General features: G+C 36.0%; 3 protein-coding genes across 4 annotated transcripts; 2 read left to right on the top strand and 1 right to left on the bottom strand.

Annotated features, from left to right (window-relative positions):
* The first annotated feature begins 7,282 nt into the window (after positions 1-7,282).
* LOC107471431 (DEAD-box ATP-dependent RNA helicase 52B) lies at positions 7,283-10,444 on the top strand. Its single transcript, XM_021127789.2, has 7 exons — positions 7,283-7,312; positions 7,778-8,206; positions 8,288-8,371; positions 8,461-8,703; positions 8,823-8,990; positions 9,093-9,206; positions 9,630-10,444. The coding sequence occupies exons 1-7, from the start codon at positions 7,283-7,285 to the stop codon at positions 10,245-10,247; spliced, it is 1,686 nt and encodes a 561-aa protein (XP_020983448.2). The 3' UTR covers positions 10,248-10,444.
* Positions 10,445-11,276: 832 nt separating this feature from the next.
* Positions 11,277-14,037, bottom strand: LOC107469910 (adenine nucleotide transporter BT1, chloroplastic/mitochondrial-like). The gene is made up of 3 exons (XM_016089302.3): positions 13,013-14,037; positions 12,424-12,585; positions 11,277-12,340 (listed from the first exon to the last, which is right to left on the bottom strand). The coding sequence occupies exons 1-3, from the start codon at positions 13,610-13,612 to the stop codon at positions 11,873-11,875; spliced, it is 1,230 nt and encodes a 409-aa protein (XP_015944788.1). The 5' UTR covers positions 13,613-14,037; the 3' UTR covers positions 11,277-11,872.
* Positions 14,038-14,669: 632 nt separating this feature from the next.
* Positions 14,670-17,351, top strand: LOC107469919 (chaperone protein dnaJ 49). 2 transcript variants are annotated; one of them, XM_016089319.3, is made up of 3 exons: positions 14,670-14,858; positions 14,978-16,138; positions 16,919-17,351. In XM_016089319.3, the coding sequence occupies exon 2, from the start codon at positions 15,008-15,010 to the stop codon at positions 16,118-16,120; it is 1,113 nt and encodes a 370-aa protein (XP_015944805.1). In that variant the 5' UTR covers positions 14,670-14,858; positions 14,978-15,007; the 3' UTR covers positions 16,121-16,138; positions 16,919-17,351. The 2 variants fall into 2 exon arrangements, with proteins under 2 accessions (XP_015944805.1, XP_052116384.1); XM_052260424.1 differs by lacking the exon at positions 16,919-17,351 and having other exon boundaries at positions 14,671-14,858; positions 14,978-16,380.
* Positions 17,352-18,025: the final 674 nt, after the last annotated feature.

Genomic DNA, 18,025 nt, shown 5'->3' with positions numbered 1-18,025 from the left:
GCGCATATAATAAATGATTTATGGCTTAGGATTATACGGTGCGAATATGTAGAGAGTGCAAAACTTAATTTTTTTAATTTCAACATTAGATTTAAAGAAAATTTGACTAAGTTGACTTATAAAGTAGTTGGCCTCCATAATTTTTTTTAAAAGATACAAATCAAACGGTTCCATTTTATTAAATTTAAAAAATAGTAATTGCTTGGTGCTATTTGAGTTGAGCATGCACGTTTCTATAAACTCCTTTGTTCCTGCATTTGGACTATAAGGTGGGGATATCACACAAGTAACTCCAATATTAAAAGAAAAAAAAGTAAATGTCTATTTTTATTCCTAATCATTTGAAGAAAGGACTAAGTATCCCCAACAATGAGAAATTATCCAAAAGGTCCTCATCCATAAAAAAAAGTTTCATATCCCTTGCAACTGGTTGAAAAATGGTAGAATGTTGATGTGTTAATAAGTCTTTCACATGAGATTTTGTTCCTTCAAAATTAAGACAAATTGAACCCTACAAAAAATCCAAAATAACAATATGAAGAATAAAATCCCAATAGAATACAATGACATTGGATCAATCCCATTAAATTCAGCCATAGTAGGCAATTTTCAAATAAGAGCTTGAGCATTATCCCTAGCAAAACAAATGTGCCTAGAACTTTGCAAAGTCCAAGCAATATTACAACTTTATTATTGGGTCAGCTTGCTCCTTATTTTGTTTTAACATTATATTGTTGGGTATTTCAGTTCTCTTTATGGTTAAAAATAGAGCAATTTTAAAAGTAGGTTTCTTTATTGCGCATGATTGCCAAAAGCAAAGGAGATGGTCTAAACATAGTTAGACTGGATTTGATATAGTGGCTTGCTTGCACCTTTTTATTACGCAATTTTTCACTATGATACTAATAAAGTATTCTGCCTCAGGTGTTAAGGTTCTAGAAACAATAACAAAATTCAGTGTGAAGAGAGGCTCTGCTACTCGGAATGCTGGGAAAATGAAAAAAAGTCTTGCAATTGATCCGGTAGAGATAGTTCGGGAGAAGTTCCAGATAGCGGCAAAGGCAAGATGTGATCTTGGATTCAAATGGCTTGCTAGGTTAGAGAAGGAAGAGAGGCGATTACTTACAAAAGGGTATTCAGATTCAAATAATGTCTCCAGCTAGTTTTTGCAGCTGAGCTGATCAAATGTGATTTATTATAGAGATTGAGTATTCTCAAAGAAAGAAATGGAAAATAATTGGATGTACTTGTATTTTCTCTTTGTATATATATTTTCATTTGTATTTTTTAAAAATATTTCTTGTAAATTGTAACGATGGAAAGAAAATACGATGAGTTATTTACATTACACTTCGTTTTTGTTCGATAATTTTGGATATATTTAAAATACTAAACATGTTTGGAAGTTAAATTGTGAATAACTTTCATCTTTATGATGTAAGCGGTCAAATTCATAAATTATGAGGGTTCATTTGTTGCTAAGTATTTTCATGAATCTATTTGTCATCAGTCATTGTGTGCATTTTTCAAAGATTCATTTGATTTAATAATAGTAATCTTTCTTTATTGGTATGTACTAGTGTACTAGTTACTAACTTGGCAGTTGGCAAGATTAAACTTTCGTTGTTAGCAAAAAAATTTTTTGAAACAAAAGAAGCTTCACACAAGAGTGGAGCGAAAAAGTCAGAAAAATAATAAAACAACACCTATTATAATCACCTAGTAATTTCTTGAACCAGTAACTTATCCCAATATCATCTCCAGTATTATCATTAATAACAAAAGGGATCCTCGCACCTGCACTCTTTGTAATTAAGAAGAGACATATGTTGATGATTTCTTCGACACATTTTTTTTTATTCTGAAACGACCTCTTATTTCTTTTCAACCAGATGTTTTAAACAATTGCGAAGAAATTTATGAACCTTGTTAGCAAAATCACTCTCTTTTTCTTTTAGACAAAGGATTTGCTATGGTGCTGAAAAAAAGATCCTTCAACAGCTGCAGATAGTAGATGTCACTTGGTGGTAGGAACACGTGTCCCATTGAAGTGATAATTGTTGTTGCAGGTACTGCAGTTAGAGGCAGACAGTTCAGTGGAGGTCCTGCGGTTCAAAAGAAGTGTGTGAAATATTGTTGTTAACAAATAGATTAAGAATTAATAATGAGTTTAGTTTAGGAAAAAAATATAATATAATAATAATTTTTTTTGTTTTTATATTTGGATTGGATGGATGTAAAAATATTGTATGGGCCATGTATTATTTTTTTATATTTAGATTGGATGGATGTAAAAAGGATTTTTTTTCAATGACAAAAAAAAAGCTAGAAATCAAGTCCAATAATTGAACACAACAAGAGTTAAGAAACTTATGCTTTTGTTCACGGCAGTCATGGAAGGGGATCTTTGTTCGCATGTGAGCAAAGACAGCCTTAGAGTCCATCGTAGAATAAACGTGTGAGCGAAATGCATATCATAAGCCGAGTCATATAAAGTAAACACATGGTAAATACGATCACCTTGCTAGTGATGCATCAACATTGGTGGTTTCCGCTGCTTTCTTGATCACAGTGCTATTCACCTTTATTGCGCTTTCCTCCTTCTTTTTCAAAGTTGGGAACTTCATTTCTTTTCTCTCATACACAATATCATAACCTACCGAGTGAGACAAATAAGGAAAGGTTGTTTCTTTATTGTCTTGAGCTACCACTCAAACGGGCCCAATAGAGGCCTAATTACTTTTGCGAGGCCCAAGTTGCTGGTATCATCCTATGTAACTACGATTCATTTGGTTGCATCATAAAAGTAGCAGCGGATTCAAAAAATGAAATCAATGAATCATAACCATTCATTTGTTGCTTATTAAAAAATTAATGGACTCGATTCAAATTTCCAATAAACAATAGTGGAGTGAGGCACCTATGATGTAATAAGATATTCATTTCTCAATAAACAAATTAAACCCCTTATCAAAAAGAAAATACAACTGTTATAATCTCCTGAGAGGGTTGAGGTGACCTTCATAAAGTAGAGGATAGAATTAAGCTCCCTCTGATTAGTGCTAGGACTGTTGACAACTGAAAACATTATTTTTCTCTTTAAAAAAATTATTGATATACTTCAATTTCACATTATTTTGGTCATGACGCCATCGTATCTAGTATTAGCTATTGAGTTACAATAACTATATGTCAATTAAAACTAAATTTTTTAAGACATCTACTTAGGTTAAATTAAAAAATATTATGATAAAAAATACGTTGTTACTATTAGACATTACTTTCGAACTACGTTGACAAATGTGCATAACTAAATATCTTGCAACATTTGTTATTCCCACTTTTAATGATACACATTTTTATTTCTTAAATAACGTATTTATATTTATTATCTAATGTATTACTCCCACTTTTGTTCACACATAATATATTAAATAATCTAGCTTAAGTGATTAGTGGGTTTCACCCAAGTTTTAGTGGACAAGGTAAGGATTCTCTAAACCCTTATAGTTTGTCATTTTTGTGAACCCTAGTGTTTGATTATGTTAAATTACTTTAAGTTAGATTGAATTGTGTTGATTTGGCAATTGGCTTGCTTGGAATTGGGTTTTTGTGGTATTTGGAAGCTTGGGTGAAATCGGCTAATGTATAATTTTGGTTTTCTTTAGATAATATATAATGTCATGTGAAACATAGGCTAGTTGCCTTAAGATAGGTATGAGTTGGTTGATGGAATACGTGTGATTAATTGGATGGAGTTTTGGTATGACCATGTGAAAGAAATTGATGTGTAATTAATGATTGTGATGATAAATGTTGGTGAAATTTGAGACGAAGGCCGTGACCATGTGATAGATTGGAATGAATGATAATTATTGATTGTGATGATGATTGATGGTAATGTGAGCTTAGTGATAAAATTTGGTGAAATATTGTTGGATTTGGAATTTATGAATTGAAATTATTTGGGAATGATTAGGTTTGGATGGTTGGAAAATGATTGAGGAATAATTGATATATGTAGAAGTGTGTAGTATTGAGATTGGTATGGAAAAATTATGGTTTGGTTTGGAAGTTTTGAAAATTAGAGGTTTTGGTAAAATTTGGTAAAAATATATTTTTAACCAACTTTAACGGGCCATAATTTGATTTCTGGACCCCCAAATTTTGTGAAACTTATCTTAAATGAAAGTTGGGTCCGTGTAGTTTATGACGTTCGAAGAACGTATGGAAAATAATTTTTAACAAAAAAGTTATGCGCGTTTAAAGTTTCGTGTAAAAAACTGAATTTTCTGCATTTAGCAGCGTTATGGAAAAACCCATATTCATGCGTATGCAAGTTTCCGGTCTTGTCAGTGATCTCAGGTGCGCGGAACTTGCATGCGTACGCGGAATTGACATTTTTGAAGGTGCGCGTACGCAGCAGATGGCACGCGTACGCGAGCAAAACTTTTTATCCTGAATGTTTGCGTACGCGGATGTGGCTCGCATATGCGACATGTGAAAATTTTTCATCATGTGTACGCGAGGGGTGACATGCGTACGCATGACCACTTTGTTTTGCAGAAAATGTATTTTTGTGTTTTTGAGCATTTCTCTAACTTTCTAAACCTCTATAACACTTGTTTAAGATTTTCTAACTAGTGTTTAGACTTTGGGGCAAGCAAGAATGTACTGCGTAAATTAAACAGGATATTTCTGTCATGAAATTAGAGACAGTGACTTAGGTTTGTAATGTAAAGTGGATGAAATAATTAGAGTGGGTTGGTGGAGCGGAATGATGATGAGAACTGGAGATAAGAAAAACAGATGATGTAATATTATTGGTGATTTCATTGTGTACCTGACAAGGACGGTTGGTTAATCTCGCTTGTCAATAACCAAAGCACATTGCACGAGTAACGACAAAATATATAAAACCTTGCAAAAGCTCCAAGATACTTTGAGTTTTAGAATTGTCGTGACACTTTGTCATCCGTTACTTTACGGCCAGGGTAAAGCTTAGGGTGATAGAGTGTTATAAGCTGTCAATGGAATACCAAACTTGTCTCAGTGCTTACTGAATCTGGCAACAAATAATCGAAGTCAGACTATTCCTTATTCACCAAATGAACGACTTCAGGTTTCACTACAAGTTTAGCATATGTGGATGATTTTGTCTTGGCAGGGGATGATGCCAATGAGATTGAACACATCAAATCAGTTCTGGACGCCAGATTCAGCATCAAAGATTTAGAAAAACTCAATTACTTCTTGGGAATCATGGTTACTTATAACTAGGGGTGAAAAACGGGCCTAAACCTGTTGGGCTGGCCCACGTAATCCGCCAAAAAAGACGGGCTAGGTTGGGAAATTAGGATCGCCAAAAAGCAAAAACCTGTCTAACCCACCTAACCCGCACCGCTTAAACCACGAGTTTTGGCGGGGCGGGACGGGCTTCCTTGTCGGGCTTAGTTTTTTTGGAAAGCGAGTATTTTTGTAATTTTTTTTTGCCAAAATCCAACTTCCTTCAACCTAACTTACAAGAGTATGAAGATGAAAATTGAGTGTTTTGGATTTTGTTTATATTATTTTGGAAACAATATTAATAATTATGTTTTAGATTATGTTTATTTTGCTTTGGAGAGGTTATTTATAATTATGTTTTGGTTGAAAATTTGATTTATAATTATGTTTATTAGATATTATAATTACAAAGAATTTAATGTTTGTAAATATAAAAAATATAATTTTTTATGCCTTTAGAAATTATAAATTTATTAATATGATTGTGAAATTATATATATTATTTAGTAGTTAATAGTAAAAAAAGGAGCTTTGAGGTGCTTACTCGCAACCCGCAATTAGGCAGGTAGGGCGGGACGGGCTTTCCGCTTGCTACCCGTACTTATTACACAAAGGGATTGGCATTGTATGAAAAGAAGTATACAACAGATCTCTTAAAAGAATTTGGACTATTAGAGGCAAACCTGCTTCATGAACTATTCAATGCACCTCCCCAAGACCTGAGGAGAGCCTCTTACAAAGCCTATTTTGTGCAAAAAGGTCATTGGCAAACTCCAATATCTTACCAACACTAGACTTGATATTACTTTTGTGGTGAGAAAGTTAAGTCAATATTTAGAATCTCCTACTCAATAACCATTACAAAGCGGTCTTGCGAGTTTTATGTTACTTGAAGAGCACTCCAGTCACAGACCTAGCTCTTTTTAATTTCCTTCTTGCTACTAACTTCAAACTCAATGGTTTTATCGATGCGGATTGGGCAACATGCCCCGATACTAGGCGATAGGTTACTACTTCTTTCTTGGTACATCGCTGATCTCTTAAAAAAGCAGCAATCAGTAAATTGTGTCAAAATCGTCATCTGAAGCAGAATATAGAACCTTGGTAAATACCACTTGAGAATTTTTTTTGATTTCTCTGCCTGCTATATGAACTTGGTGTGAGTAATTGATAGCAAATCTGCTCTAACTATGGCAACCAATCTGATTCTATTTGAATAAACAAAACACATAAAAACCGATTGCCATATAGTTCGAGACAAAGTCAACGAGAGAGTCATCAAGTTACTACTACTCATGACCTCTAATAATCAAATGACTGATCTTTTGATAAAGACATTGATACCAAGACTTTTTTACTCATATTATTTTAAATTAGGATTATTTAGACAGTCACAAATCTTATACTTCTGGGTTAAAGGGAGAAGTTAACTGATATAAATTCTATTTAAGTAAATTAGTCAATAGTTAGTTAGAGAGTAACTAATTTATTGTAGTTAGAAGTCTATTAGTGTGAATTAGAATTAGTCATAGTTAGTTGAGCATAACCAAATATATGTATAAATACTACATTATAATACTCTTGCTTGTGTGACTGTATTATTCTTCTGCAACTAATTTTCATTCACTTTTATACCTTCTCTCTCCCTCTTCTCTGGCACCTTCTTCTACTAGTGCAATTCTTTTCAACTTCAAATTTTATTAATATATAATTATTTTTATATAAATTTATTAATTAAAAATTATTAAATAATAATTTAACAAAATATATCTAATCATCTAATAATTTTTATCTAACACAAGTGCCCATGTGCCAAGTCACCCAAAAAAAAAGGTGCGCCTGTGCCTTCGCCCTTTAACTAGACATGCATTCCCAGGTTCAAGAAAGAGTAAATGCTGAAGTTAAGAGTGAAAGGAAAGTAATTAAGGCAACCAAGGTTCAAGGAGAATGAAATATGTAATTTGTAGTTCCCAAATCAATATGCAATTATAGGAAAATGAGAGGGCCGCTTCTAGTTGCAAATAAGGTGATAGAAGGAATATGAAGTTACGATGGTTGTGAGAATTGCATCGTGGGGTACAACCGGTACGTCACCTCCTCACGCCCACATTAAATGCATTACCATACACTCTCTCTTAAACCTATTTCCTAAACCCCCATGCACCAGCCATATTCCCAATAGAAGGTCGACACGTATCCCAATAAAGATTTCACAAGATTCCCTCGTCTCCCCCTATCCACCAGCTTCCCCCCAACAACAAAAACTTAAAAACATCCATTCCTCCTTCATTCTCTTCTTACACTTAATCATGTGCTTAGTAGTACCATAATTAATTAACAACCTTCTCTTTTTAACACTCTTTTAGTCCTTTTAAGTCTGTAGTCAAAACCTGCCTTTTCTTTGAACCACCATGGAACGGCGTCGAAATCCCACTAGCTACCCTCAAAACAATGCTTTCTCTTCTTATCCCTTCTCCGATAATGCATACAGCACTTCTTCTGCCCCCGCGCCACGTGGCAAGGGTCGTGCCGGTTACTCAACCGCCCCTTCCGGTGCTTCAACTTCGACGCGTACGAATCTGTACCGGTGGAGGTTAGCGGCGACGAAGTTCCCCTGCCGGTGGAATCGTTCATGGAAACCGATTTCCACCAAGTTCTGAAGACGAACATCGAGCGGTGCAAGTACGTGAAGCCTACGCCGATTCAGCGACACGCCATTCCCATTGCTTCCGCCGGCCGTGACTTGATGGCGTGCGCGCAGACTGGGTCCGGTAAAACGGCGGCGTTTTGCTTCCCGATCATTTCTGTTATTCTTAAGAATCGTCGTCCGGGGTTTAATTCTGTGGTTCGTGATCGTGGCGGCACTGTTTCATATCCAACGGCACTTATTCTTTCTCCTACTAGAGAATTATCCTGCCAGGTTAGTTTCATGTTCTTCATTTTTTATCTGGCTTTTTCCGTTTTCCTTTTTACTCTCTATTTATTTTTGGAACATTGGTAGATACATGATGAAGCGAAGAAGTTTGCTCATCAAACTGGAGTGAAGGTTGTTGTTGCTTATGGTGGAGCTGCAATAACTCAGCAGGTGTGTTCTCAGGCTTATGGCTAATGCTAGGTTTAATTTGTGCTCTGAACTTTTGTTTTTTAATTAATAATTATTAATTAATGTAACAGCTGCGGAATTTAGAGAAGGGTGTTGATATACTTGTTGCTACTCCTGGGAGGTTGGTGGATATCATTGAAAGAGGGAGGGTTTCTTTGACAAGGATAAAGATTCTTGCTTTGGATGAGGCTGATCGAATGTTGGACATGGGATTTGAGCAGCAGATACGCAAGATTGTTGAGCAGATGGACATGCCTCCACCTGGTGTTAGGCAAACTATGCTTTTCAGCGCTACATTCCCTGATGATATTCAGGTGAACTTGAAAATTCATTCTTTCTCTTGCATGTATGCCTGTGATTGATGATATTTTGTTGGTGTTGCGTTAGGCTGCTTCAATAATTGTTGATTTTCAATTTATTGGTTATGTTGCAGAAGCTTGCATCTGACTTTCTATCAAACTACATATTCCTATCTGTTGGAAGGGTTGGTTCTAGCACTGAATTGATTGTGCAGAAAGTTGAATATGTTGAGGATAATGAAAAGATTAACCATCTAGTGGATCTACTCCATGGTCAAAATGCACGTGGCGCCAACGGGAAGGTAAAGAAAAAACAAGTAGCTGATGCTTTTATGTCTTATAATTTCTTGTTAAATACCGCTAATTGGATTATTGATTTGGTTTACTTGTTTTCTCCAATACAGCCTGCTTTGACTCTTGTATTTGTTGAAACAAAGAGGGGAGCGGATATTTTAGAATCTACCTTGACGAGAAAAGGGTTTCGTGCTATTGCAATACATGGTGACAAAGTTCAAATGGTAAGGCATTGTCTTTCTTTCGTTCTTGTCTTCTTGTATGATTGTTGCGATTTCTGTGTTATTTTATGCTGGCTGCTGTCTGAGTTATTCCTCTAGTAATAATTTATTTATTTAATTGTTAATAAGGTTTGTGTTGTGTTATTCTCTCAAATCACAAATTTTGATGATATGGTATATGCTTTCCATTGAGTTCAAGCTGCAAGTAATTTCTGAGGGACTAGTACGCTGGGTCAGTAGTTTTGTATAAAGAAGTGTTATTTCATGATTTTTGTTACATTTAAATGTTGATAACATTGCATTGATTTTCTTGACACGTGTGTTAACAATGTTGGATGTTAAATTGCGAACTAATATGCTATCTTACCATATTATTTATCATTTTATAATTTGATTACTAATGTTTGGCTACATTGACATATGTAGGAAAGGGAACGAGCTTTAAGATCCTTCAAAAAAGGTGCGACTCCTATCATGGTGGCGACAGATGTTGCTTCCAGAGGTTTGGATATCCCGCATGTGGCCCATGTCATCAATTATGATTTGCCAAGAAACATTGATGACTATGTTCATAGAATTGGCAGAACTGGCCGTGCTGGCAAATCTGGTTTTGCCACTGGCTTCTTCAGCTACAAGAACAATCATCTTGCAAAGCCTCTTGTTGACCTCTTGCAGGAAGCAAAGCAAGAAATTCCTTCTTGGCTGAGCCAATATGCTGGTGAGTCTTCACCATATGATGGCACTGGTGGTAGCCATCCATCTCAGCAGTATGGTGGCCGTGACTTCCGAAATGTTACTGAACCTGAAGTGGAGAATTATGACAACCACTCCACTACTTTTGGCGATTCATATAATGCTGATTATACATTTGACATAAAAGACTCCAATGAATATGCTGATTCGTCATCTTATGAGATGGCAAATTCAGTTCCTCCTGCTACCAGTTGTCATTATACTTATGCCAATACTGACTTGTATGGAGGTGGCAACGTTGAAGATGGTCCTGGAGGTTATGCATCGATTGTTGCAACTGGATGGGACTAGATAGATTGTTCAATTATTTTACTTTTCTGTTTTGTATGGAACTAAATTTATGCCATATAGAGAGTTATGTCGTGGAGTAGTTATCCCACCTTAGGTGGTAACATTTACCCTTTATCTTTTGGGTCTTATTACAAGTAACAGAAGAAGCTCAATCTGTAGATGCTAGCTAGTGCACTATCAGTGTCTTTGTGCCAAATACTTGGTGTGAATTTGTTTTGACAAATGATAGTTGACTTATAGATCACAATGATTATTTTGCTGTTTAATCTTCGTTACCAATAATTTGAGAATCGCTATCAAACTTATAATATCTATGTGAATGACTGATCTTCTTGTAGGAAGATGTATGTATAACTTTTGATAATTATTAATATATAAAAAGAATTAAATTTTGAATACTAAAGTTCTAGATTTGCAGTACTTTGTACAGGAACAAGATTTAGTGGTTTATATGTAGAATGTAGAATTGTTCGAGCATGACGACGAGGCTGTGGTTGTCATCATCCACTGATCTTTATCTGCCTCTCCTTGAGGATGATGCCATGGGACTTACGTTCCACAGAGCTGTGTTGTTAATTAGTGTGTCTGTCTCTTTTTTATAATGCAGTAGTTTATTCATGATTATTCCCCAGTTTTCATGGCTCTTTTGTACATATGTAAGTGTTTCATTTGAATCGCTTTCTTTGTAATTATCTTCCACTATTTTTATTCTATAATGCCTTAAAGACATGCATTTTCAATGCATGATCATGAATAAGGTAAATAAGTATCTAAATATTGATTTCCATGAGTAAATTATCTTCCACTAATAACATTTGACTAATTTAATATTTTAATCTGACACTGAGCTAAAATCAAGTTGAGTAATTTTTATATGGTACACCTTTCAACAGCTAGATTATGTTTCTAATAATAATAAAAAATAATAGAATCTCTCCAAATATAAAGAAAAACACTCTTGCATTAGAAAAATAAAACTCCCAAGAGAAATCACAAAAAAAAAAGAAGTCACTGCATCAATGAGATACTTTTCAACCCAAAAAAAAGTCAATGGATCAATGAGATGCTTTCCAAGTTGTGTTTTGACTTTTGAGCTCTAAGGATGGCTTCTAGTCTCTTTTAGGATATAGCAAACCCAAACATCGCCAAAACATATGCAAAGAAAATCCATCACATTGTTGAGACATACATCTGTGGAGTGTAATAATTTCCAGCCTTGTAACTTGCCACAAAAGTGGCTTTACAAAGGATGATTCAAGTGGAAATTAAGCCTGCTCAAAAAGCAAAGGTAATTATTTTGAAAACTGTTATTCCACACAAAGGAGTTTGCACAAGTGCTATTAGTTTTCTACAGAACTTGTCAGTATTGAGAGGGTAGAAAAACATTATGAGAAAGAAAAACCAAGATATGAAATACATTGAGTATGCTCAATATCACTATGGTCTACGTATGGAAAGGTTAATATGGTCCAGTATTGTACCGGGGAAGAAAAAACCTTCAAAACTAACAATTAGCACCAAGAATCACTTCTCTTTTCCTCTGCCAAAAAAGAATGAAGGAAAAAAAAAAGGGAACAATACCAATAAAAATCCTGTGGAACGAATTGCAGCTATCCACTCAGTTCCTAACTCTCTTCATTTTCAACAAGTATTCTCTTGCAAGCTTCATAGCACATGAAAGAAATCCCTGCAGCAGGAACTAGCTTGAAGCAGCTTGGTCCCAAACCTCTATACAACCCTGCAACCCCTTCCTTCTCGAGTATACTCATGAGGGCATGAAGCATGTTACTGTATTGCCTTCCATTTATAGCCCCAGCTTGCATATGCTTACGAGCAACCTCAAGTGGAAATGTTGCAGTGCTTGAGAATGCACCAGCAGCAGATCCAATTAAGAGGGTCATCACATTCCCAATTTCTTCCTTATTCAAAGCTTTCTTGTAAGCTTTTCTCAGTGTATCATAGGCAAGATAGTTTGTAGCAGCATAAGGGATTACACCAATTAGGCTTGGGGTGAGGCCTCTATAAAGCTCTGCAGGACCTTCTTCTCGAACAATTCTCAGGAATGCGTCAAGCAAGTTCTTGTACACCCCTCTCTGCCATTTATGACATGTCATGAAACTTAAGTCACTTACAGCTTATGAGATCAGGATCAACAAGTCTCTATATGAGTGCATACCTGGACAGTTAGACGAGTTTTGAGTAGCTCAAGAGGGTAGGTACATAAGGTAGAGCTAACTCCAGCAACAGCTCCTGAAATTAATGAGGCAGGAATAGGGATTTTCGGTTGCTCTCCAGGTTTAGGAGACAATTGCTTCTTGATTGTATCATAAGCAAACAGCTGCATGTCCCACCAGATGTCATTAGAATTTAATTAAGTTGATTAAATTAAGGCTCTATATATGGCTGGTGGTATAGATGAATTTGAGAGTAGAAGTTTATAAAACATTGTGATTGTAAGTTCAAACAAGAAGACAACAAGCCAAATATTAAGCTAGTTGTCCCCTTCCAGCTTCACATGTCAGGCATTTCCAGCTTCTAAATAAGTGAATAATCATAATTGATCTTTCATAGATAAATTCCAATGAATCAATTCGTGCCAACAAAGGAAATGGCAGATAAAAAAAGTAGCAGTTATAGTTCAACTAAGATGGTGAAAGAAGCTATTTGAAAAGTGGCACTGGTTATGAATTTTGAATGACAAATACACGAAACAAAAGCTATCTAGGATCATACCATATATTCGAAATAATTTTGTGTACACACACCTCAATGGCCTTGCTTGGAGCAACACGGATGACATTAGCAAAATTTCCTCTGAACAAGCCTTTCCATCCATCAACTTCCATGATAGACTGAAACACTTGAACGGAGCTACGTCCGCAGCTCCCCACCATCAAATGTGTTCTTATGGTCTCCAGCGGCGCCACCGCAGTCCTTGACACTGCACCTGCAATAGCCCCACTTATCAACCTCCTCAAAGATGGATTCCCAATCTTAAACTTCAGCTTAAACCCCTTCTTCCTTTTCTTATTCATCATAAGGCCTTCCTCATCAACTTCAAGTGCAGCTTCTTCATGCTCATCACTCAACAAAAATCCTTTAAACCTTGTTGTAGTTTGAAAACCAAACTCATCAGGTATCAACACGTTCTTCATGGAAGAATTAGCCAAGGGGAGTTTTGCGGCATTGTCTCGAGCAGGTGGTGGATTTGGTGAAATACCAAAGCCAAATCCTGCTTGACCAACACTTGCAAATAGGCCAGTTGGATGAACATGAACGTTATCCCCATGTGATACCCATTCTAACTTTATTCTGCGTATTACTACATCTCTGCAGCCATATTCAACACCTTGCACCCTTCCCATGTCCAATGATATATCTTAAGCTACAAAAGACAAGCTAGTTCCTTCAAGTGGTTTGATACTTGTATAAGAACTACAACTCGTTTTAAAAATATTAACTTTATAAAGTGTCGAGAGATTAAAGATGGTTTTGAGAAAATGGGGACACAAGAATATGCCAATTCTGGAGGTGATAATAACATAGACTAAACTTAGCTGATGAAAAAAGGGAATAATTCTACTATTCTAGGAATGACCAGGGCTGAGGAACACAATGAACTGAGGAATAAAGTTAAAGTTGAAACAAAAAATAAAAAAATGGAATTTTATTTGGATGAGGAATATTGACGAAGAACACAAACCAGAAACTCTCTCTCTCTGCCTCGGCAACAAAGGCAAAGAAGAGAAGAGAGCAAAGATGGTGTAGTTCTCAATGCTCTGCTTCTTAGCTTTATGGAACTTGTTTCCTTTGTTTGATCCAAGAGCCAAAGGAAACTATAATTTGTCCATTTAAATTTGGATAATGTACAAAATATTATAACTATTTAAATGATTAAATTTATATATAAATATGCTAAATTATCTGTCATAACTTCAGCTATTTATTCTTTATGTAAATTTCGATTTTCAATTTATAGAGTATGATAGCGTTGACAATCAAATTTTTAAACAATGCTTAAGAAAAAAAAATAAAAAGAAATTAGGAAAACTGGTAGTTCATTATATTTTATATATCTTTTCCATTTTCAATTTTTTTTTAATCAAGTTTATCTTAAGCCACAGGACTCGGATAAATCTATTTTACTTCACAGAAAAAAAAGAAGGAGATAAAACCCAACAGACGTGACAACAAAATAACTAAAAGAGAGAGTAGCAGTTTTATGTGCACGTCCTTTGGGCCTAATACGATCCAAAAAGAGTCATTCTAGTATGCCCAACTACTCTCCATTGGGCCAAACCCATTTGACAATTATCGTTGACCCGGAGTAAAATGTAAAAGACAATATAATCGTCAACAAGGAAAAAATCTCACGTGTGGCGGTGGCATGAAACAGAAGGCAGAGACTGATAAGCACGTGCGACATACAGCGCGTGGTAGTGGAAGACATAGTGCGATTTAACGTTATAAGGCGAAAACGAAGGTTGAGAACAACTGAGGGTTAGAGAGGAGTTCCAAATTTTATCCAACAATTCCCCAATCACGAACCCTAATCCCATGAATTGAAGCAATTCTTCGACGATCATCGTCTCTCTGATTCAATCCCCATCTGTAAGTTCAATTTCAATTCCCTGAATCCCAATCCCAATCCCAAGCTCTTCTTTTTTATTGATTAAATTCCAATCCTATCCCTAATTCCGCAATTTCGATCATCTTCGTTTTCTATATAGCTGGTCAGATCTGTTAACTAGAAATCGAGAATGGATGGGAACAAGGACGACGCGCTCAAATGCTTGAAAATTGGGAAACAGGCTTTAGAATCTGGGGATCGAAACCGCGCCTTGAAGTTCCTTACCAAGGCTCGCCGCCTCGACCCAACGCTTCCCGTCGACGACCTTTTGTCGGCTACAGAAGGCACTGCGGCGGCCGAGTCAAACCCTAATTCACGATTCGAAACGCCAGCGCCAACCCCCGAGGTGCGTTCCAGCGCGTCGTCGCCAAAATCGTTCTCAAACGATCAACCCTCAATCCGACGAAGGGTTTCGGCAGCTGAACCCTCTTCGTCTTCATCATCGGTATCATACACGGAGGAGCAAGTCACCGTGGTTAGAGAGATTCGGAGGAAGAAGAACTATTATGAGATTCTAGGGTTGGAGAAGAGTTGCACTGTGGATGACGTGCGAAAAGCCTACAGAAAACTCTCCCTGAAGGTTCATCCTGATAAGAACAAAGCTCCGGGCTCTGAAGAAGCCTTCAAGTCCGTTTCAAAGGCGTTTCAGTGTCTCAGCAATGATGAGAATAGAAGAAAGTATGATCTTGCCGGAGAAGATGAGTCCCTCTTCGAGCAGCGGGCCGCTGCCAGGCCGGGCCCCAGGGCCTATCGCCATGGGTACTATGAGGCTGATTTTGATGCTGAGGAGATTTTCAGGAACTTCTTCTTTGGTGGGATGGCTCCTACAACCCAATTTGGTGGGTTCAGTTTTGGGCCTGGGATGGGTCCTAGGCCGGCGGATAATGGCTCCGGTGGTGGCTTCAACATTCGAGCTTTGATTCAGCTGCTCCCTGTTCTGCTGATTCTGCTGTTGAATTTCTTGCCTTCTTCGGATCCTGTGTATTCTCTTTCAAGGTCTTATCCTTATGAATTTCGGTACATTACCCCGAAGGGTGTTCACTACTATGTTAAGACAACCAAGTTCAATGAGGAGTATCCTATAGGTAGCACGGAACGGGCTACAATTGAAGAAAGGGTTGAGAGGGAATACTTCAGCATTCTTCGGCAGAATTGTCGTCTCGAGGTGCAGCGTCGCCAATGGGGGTATATCCAGGAAACGCCACACTGTGAGATGCTCCGGAAGTTTGATTCCGTGAATTGATCATACCCCCCAATCAAGGTCAAGTTTTTATCTTACTTTATTATATAGATGTAGATTTGCCCCCATTGTGATGGATACAAAGAATTTATTATTAGTTTTTGACTCCTATGATGCAGCTTATCATAATAATCCATTTGGTGCCTTGCTTGTGTACCAATTGGTCGTCATAAAAAGTATTGCCTACAACACATTCTTTCTTCTCATCACATGTCACTTCTGAACAAATATATTTTAGCATTTTGTTACCTATTTACCCACCATTACTGATTTTGTCACTCCAGTATATGCATTAAGTTGCCGCCAGGCATACTGTTAGATATTACTTGAATCATGATGCTGTGTTGAACTTTGGCATCACTAGTAAACTTTAAAGTTTGAATAATCAATAATTTGTACTGATGTTTAAACCAAAACAAGCAGTAGCATGTGAGTAGATTAAAAAAAAAATTAATATTCAAGATCTTGCTTAGCTCTAGTGATTTTAGTTCAGCAAATTCTCGAGTTTTTTTCCCTTTTTTGTTTTGTTTTGGAGGGAAGGCAGGGTTGAACTTCGAAATGGGTGCGTTTCATACTTCCTTATTTAACTTTAAGGATGACGGTCCATAAATTTAACGCGATCGGTTGGCTGATATCAAAATATATGCATAACATTCAGTTGATACGAGTAATACATAATGAATCCGAGGGTTTCTTATTCTTACATCCGTATTAACAAATTGTACATGGTAGATTCCCCTTATTATCCTCGCTAATAGTGATAGGATCTGTGTTTATAGTTTGTATCATTTGTCTGTGCAGAGTATCTTGAATAGGGTGTTAGCATTTCCCTTTTATGGAGGATACATTGGAAATTTGGAATCTTTCCTGGGTCATGGCATTCTCTTTACACGCCATTGGAAACTTTTCCTGTGGAAATTTGGAATCTTCACCCCGAATTCTAGCACGTAAGCGCCTTTTGTGGGGTGGGGGTTATATTTTCTGTCAGTTGATGTATGAAGTTGTAAGGCACTATTAACTTACCATCTTTAATTATTTGCCTACGTTTAAAAATTGAGCTCTTCAGAGTCGTTGTGCTTGGCCGTGCTCTCACACAACTCGTTAGTTGTATTTTCCTCGCGCGTTTTGTATGGGGTTCCAAGTTTGGGTAAGTACTAAGTACACGTACTTGTGATTGTGTTTTGGGAACATTTAAAAAGCGTCCTTAAAAATAAGGAAGGTTGACTTTAAACGAGTTAATGGTAGTTAATGGTCAAATTAGTCTCGATGAGTCGTTCTTCGAAATTGTCACTAAAATATTTTATCAATTAATTTGGTTCTTCAAGGATTTTAAATTAATTATTTTTATCTTTTTGTCATTCCATTAACAATATGCGTTAAGATAGCATACATGATACTTAGGGTTTGTTTGGGTGAGTTTTTTAAAACTTTTTTTTGAGTTATCTTTTTTAAAAGATCTTATGAAAAAGTAAAAGTAATTTTATGTTTGGATATTTTATGCAAAAGATTTTTTTATCTATCAATTATGTTTGGGTATAACAATATAAAAATATTTTTTTGTTTATATATTACATGAAAAGCATTTTTTAAGAGAAAAAGATTTTTAAAAAAAGATGTAAATTACAATTTCTCAAAAAAGATATAATTTTTTTAGTGTTTTTATTTTTACTACTAGAAATTTGTCAAACATACTAAAAATAAAAATAAAAGATTTTTTTCATTGAAAAATATTTTTTTATTAAAATAATGCCGCCCAAACAAGCATTTAGTATGTCTAATTAGACGTTGATCAAATATATTTATTAAAATTTATTAATTAAGTCATTTTTTCAATTAAATAAATCCTAATTTTAATATAACCTAATGGCTAAATTGATAGATTTTTAAAACATTTGTTTAGTGTATAAT

This window comes from Arachis duranensis, chromosome 1 (genome assembly GCF_000817695.3).
Source record: "Arachis duranensis cultivar V14167 chromosome 1, aradu.V14167.gnm2.J7QH, whole genome shotgun sequence".
NCBI lineage: Eukaryota > Viridiplantae > Streptophyta > Magnoliopsida > Fabales > Fabaceae > Arachis > Arachis duranensis.
This window is presented reverse-complemented; position numbering and strand designations above follow the sequence as displayed.

Coding starts and splice junctions, on each gene's coding strand:
- LOC107471431 (XM_021127789.2), top strand. CDS start 7,283: ATGAGAGGGCCGCTTCTAGTTGCAAATAAG. Junction 8,207..8,287: donor CTAGAGAATTATCCTGCCAG/GTTAGTTTCATG, acceptor GAACATTGGTAG/ATACATGATGAAGCGAAGAA. Junction 9,207..9,629: donor ATGGTGACAAAGTTCAAATG/GTAAGGCATTGT, acceptor TGACATATGTAG/GAAAGGGAACGAGCTTTAAG.
- LOC107469910 (XM_016089302.3), bottom strand. CDS start 13,612: ATGGGAAGGGTGCAAGGTGTTGAATATGGCTGCAGAGATGTAGTAATA. Junction 12,586..13,012: donor CTCCAAGCAAGGCCATTGAG/GTGTGTGTACAC, acceptor TGGGACATGCAG/CTGTTTGCTTATGATACAAT. Junction 12,341..12,423: donor AAACTCGTCTAACTGTCCAG/GTATGCACTCAT, acceptor CATAAATGGCAG/AGAGGGGTGTACAAGAACTT.
- LOC107469919 (XM_016089319.3), top strand. CDS start 15,008: ATGGATGGGAACAAGGACGACGCGCTCAAATGCTTGAAAATTGGGAAA.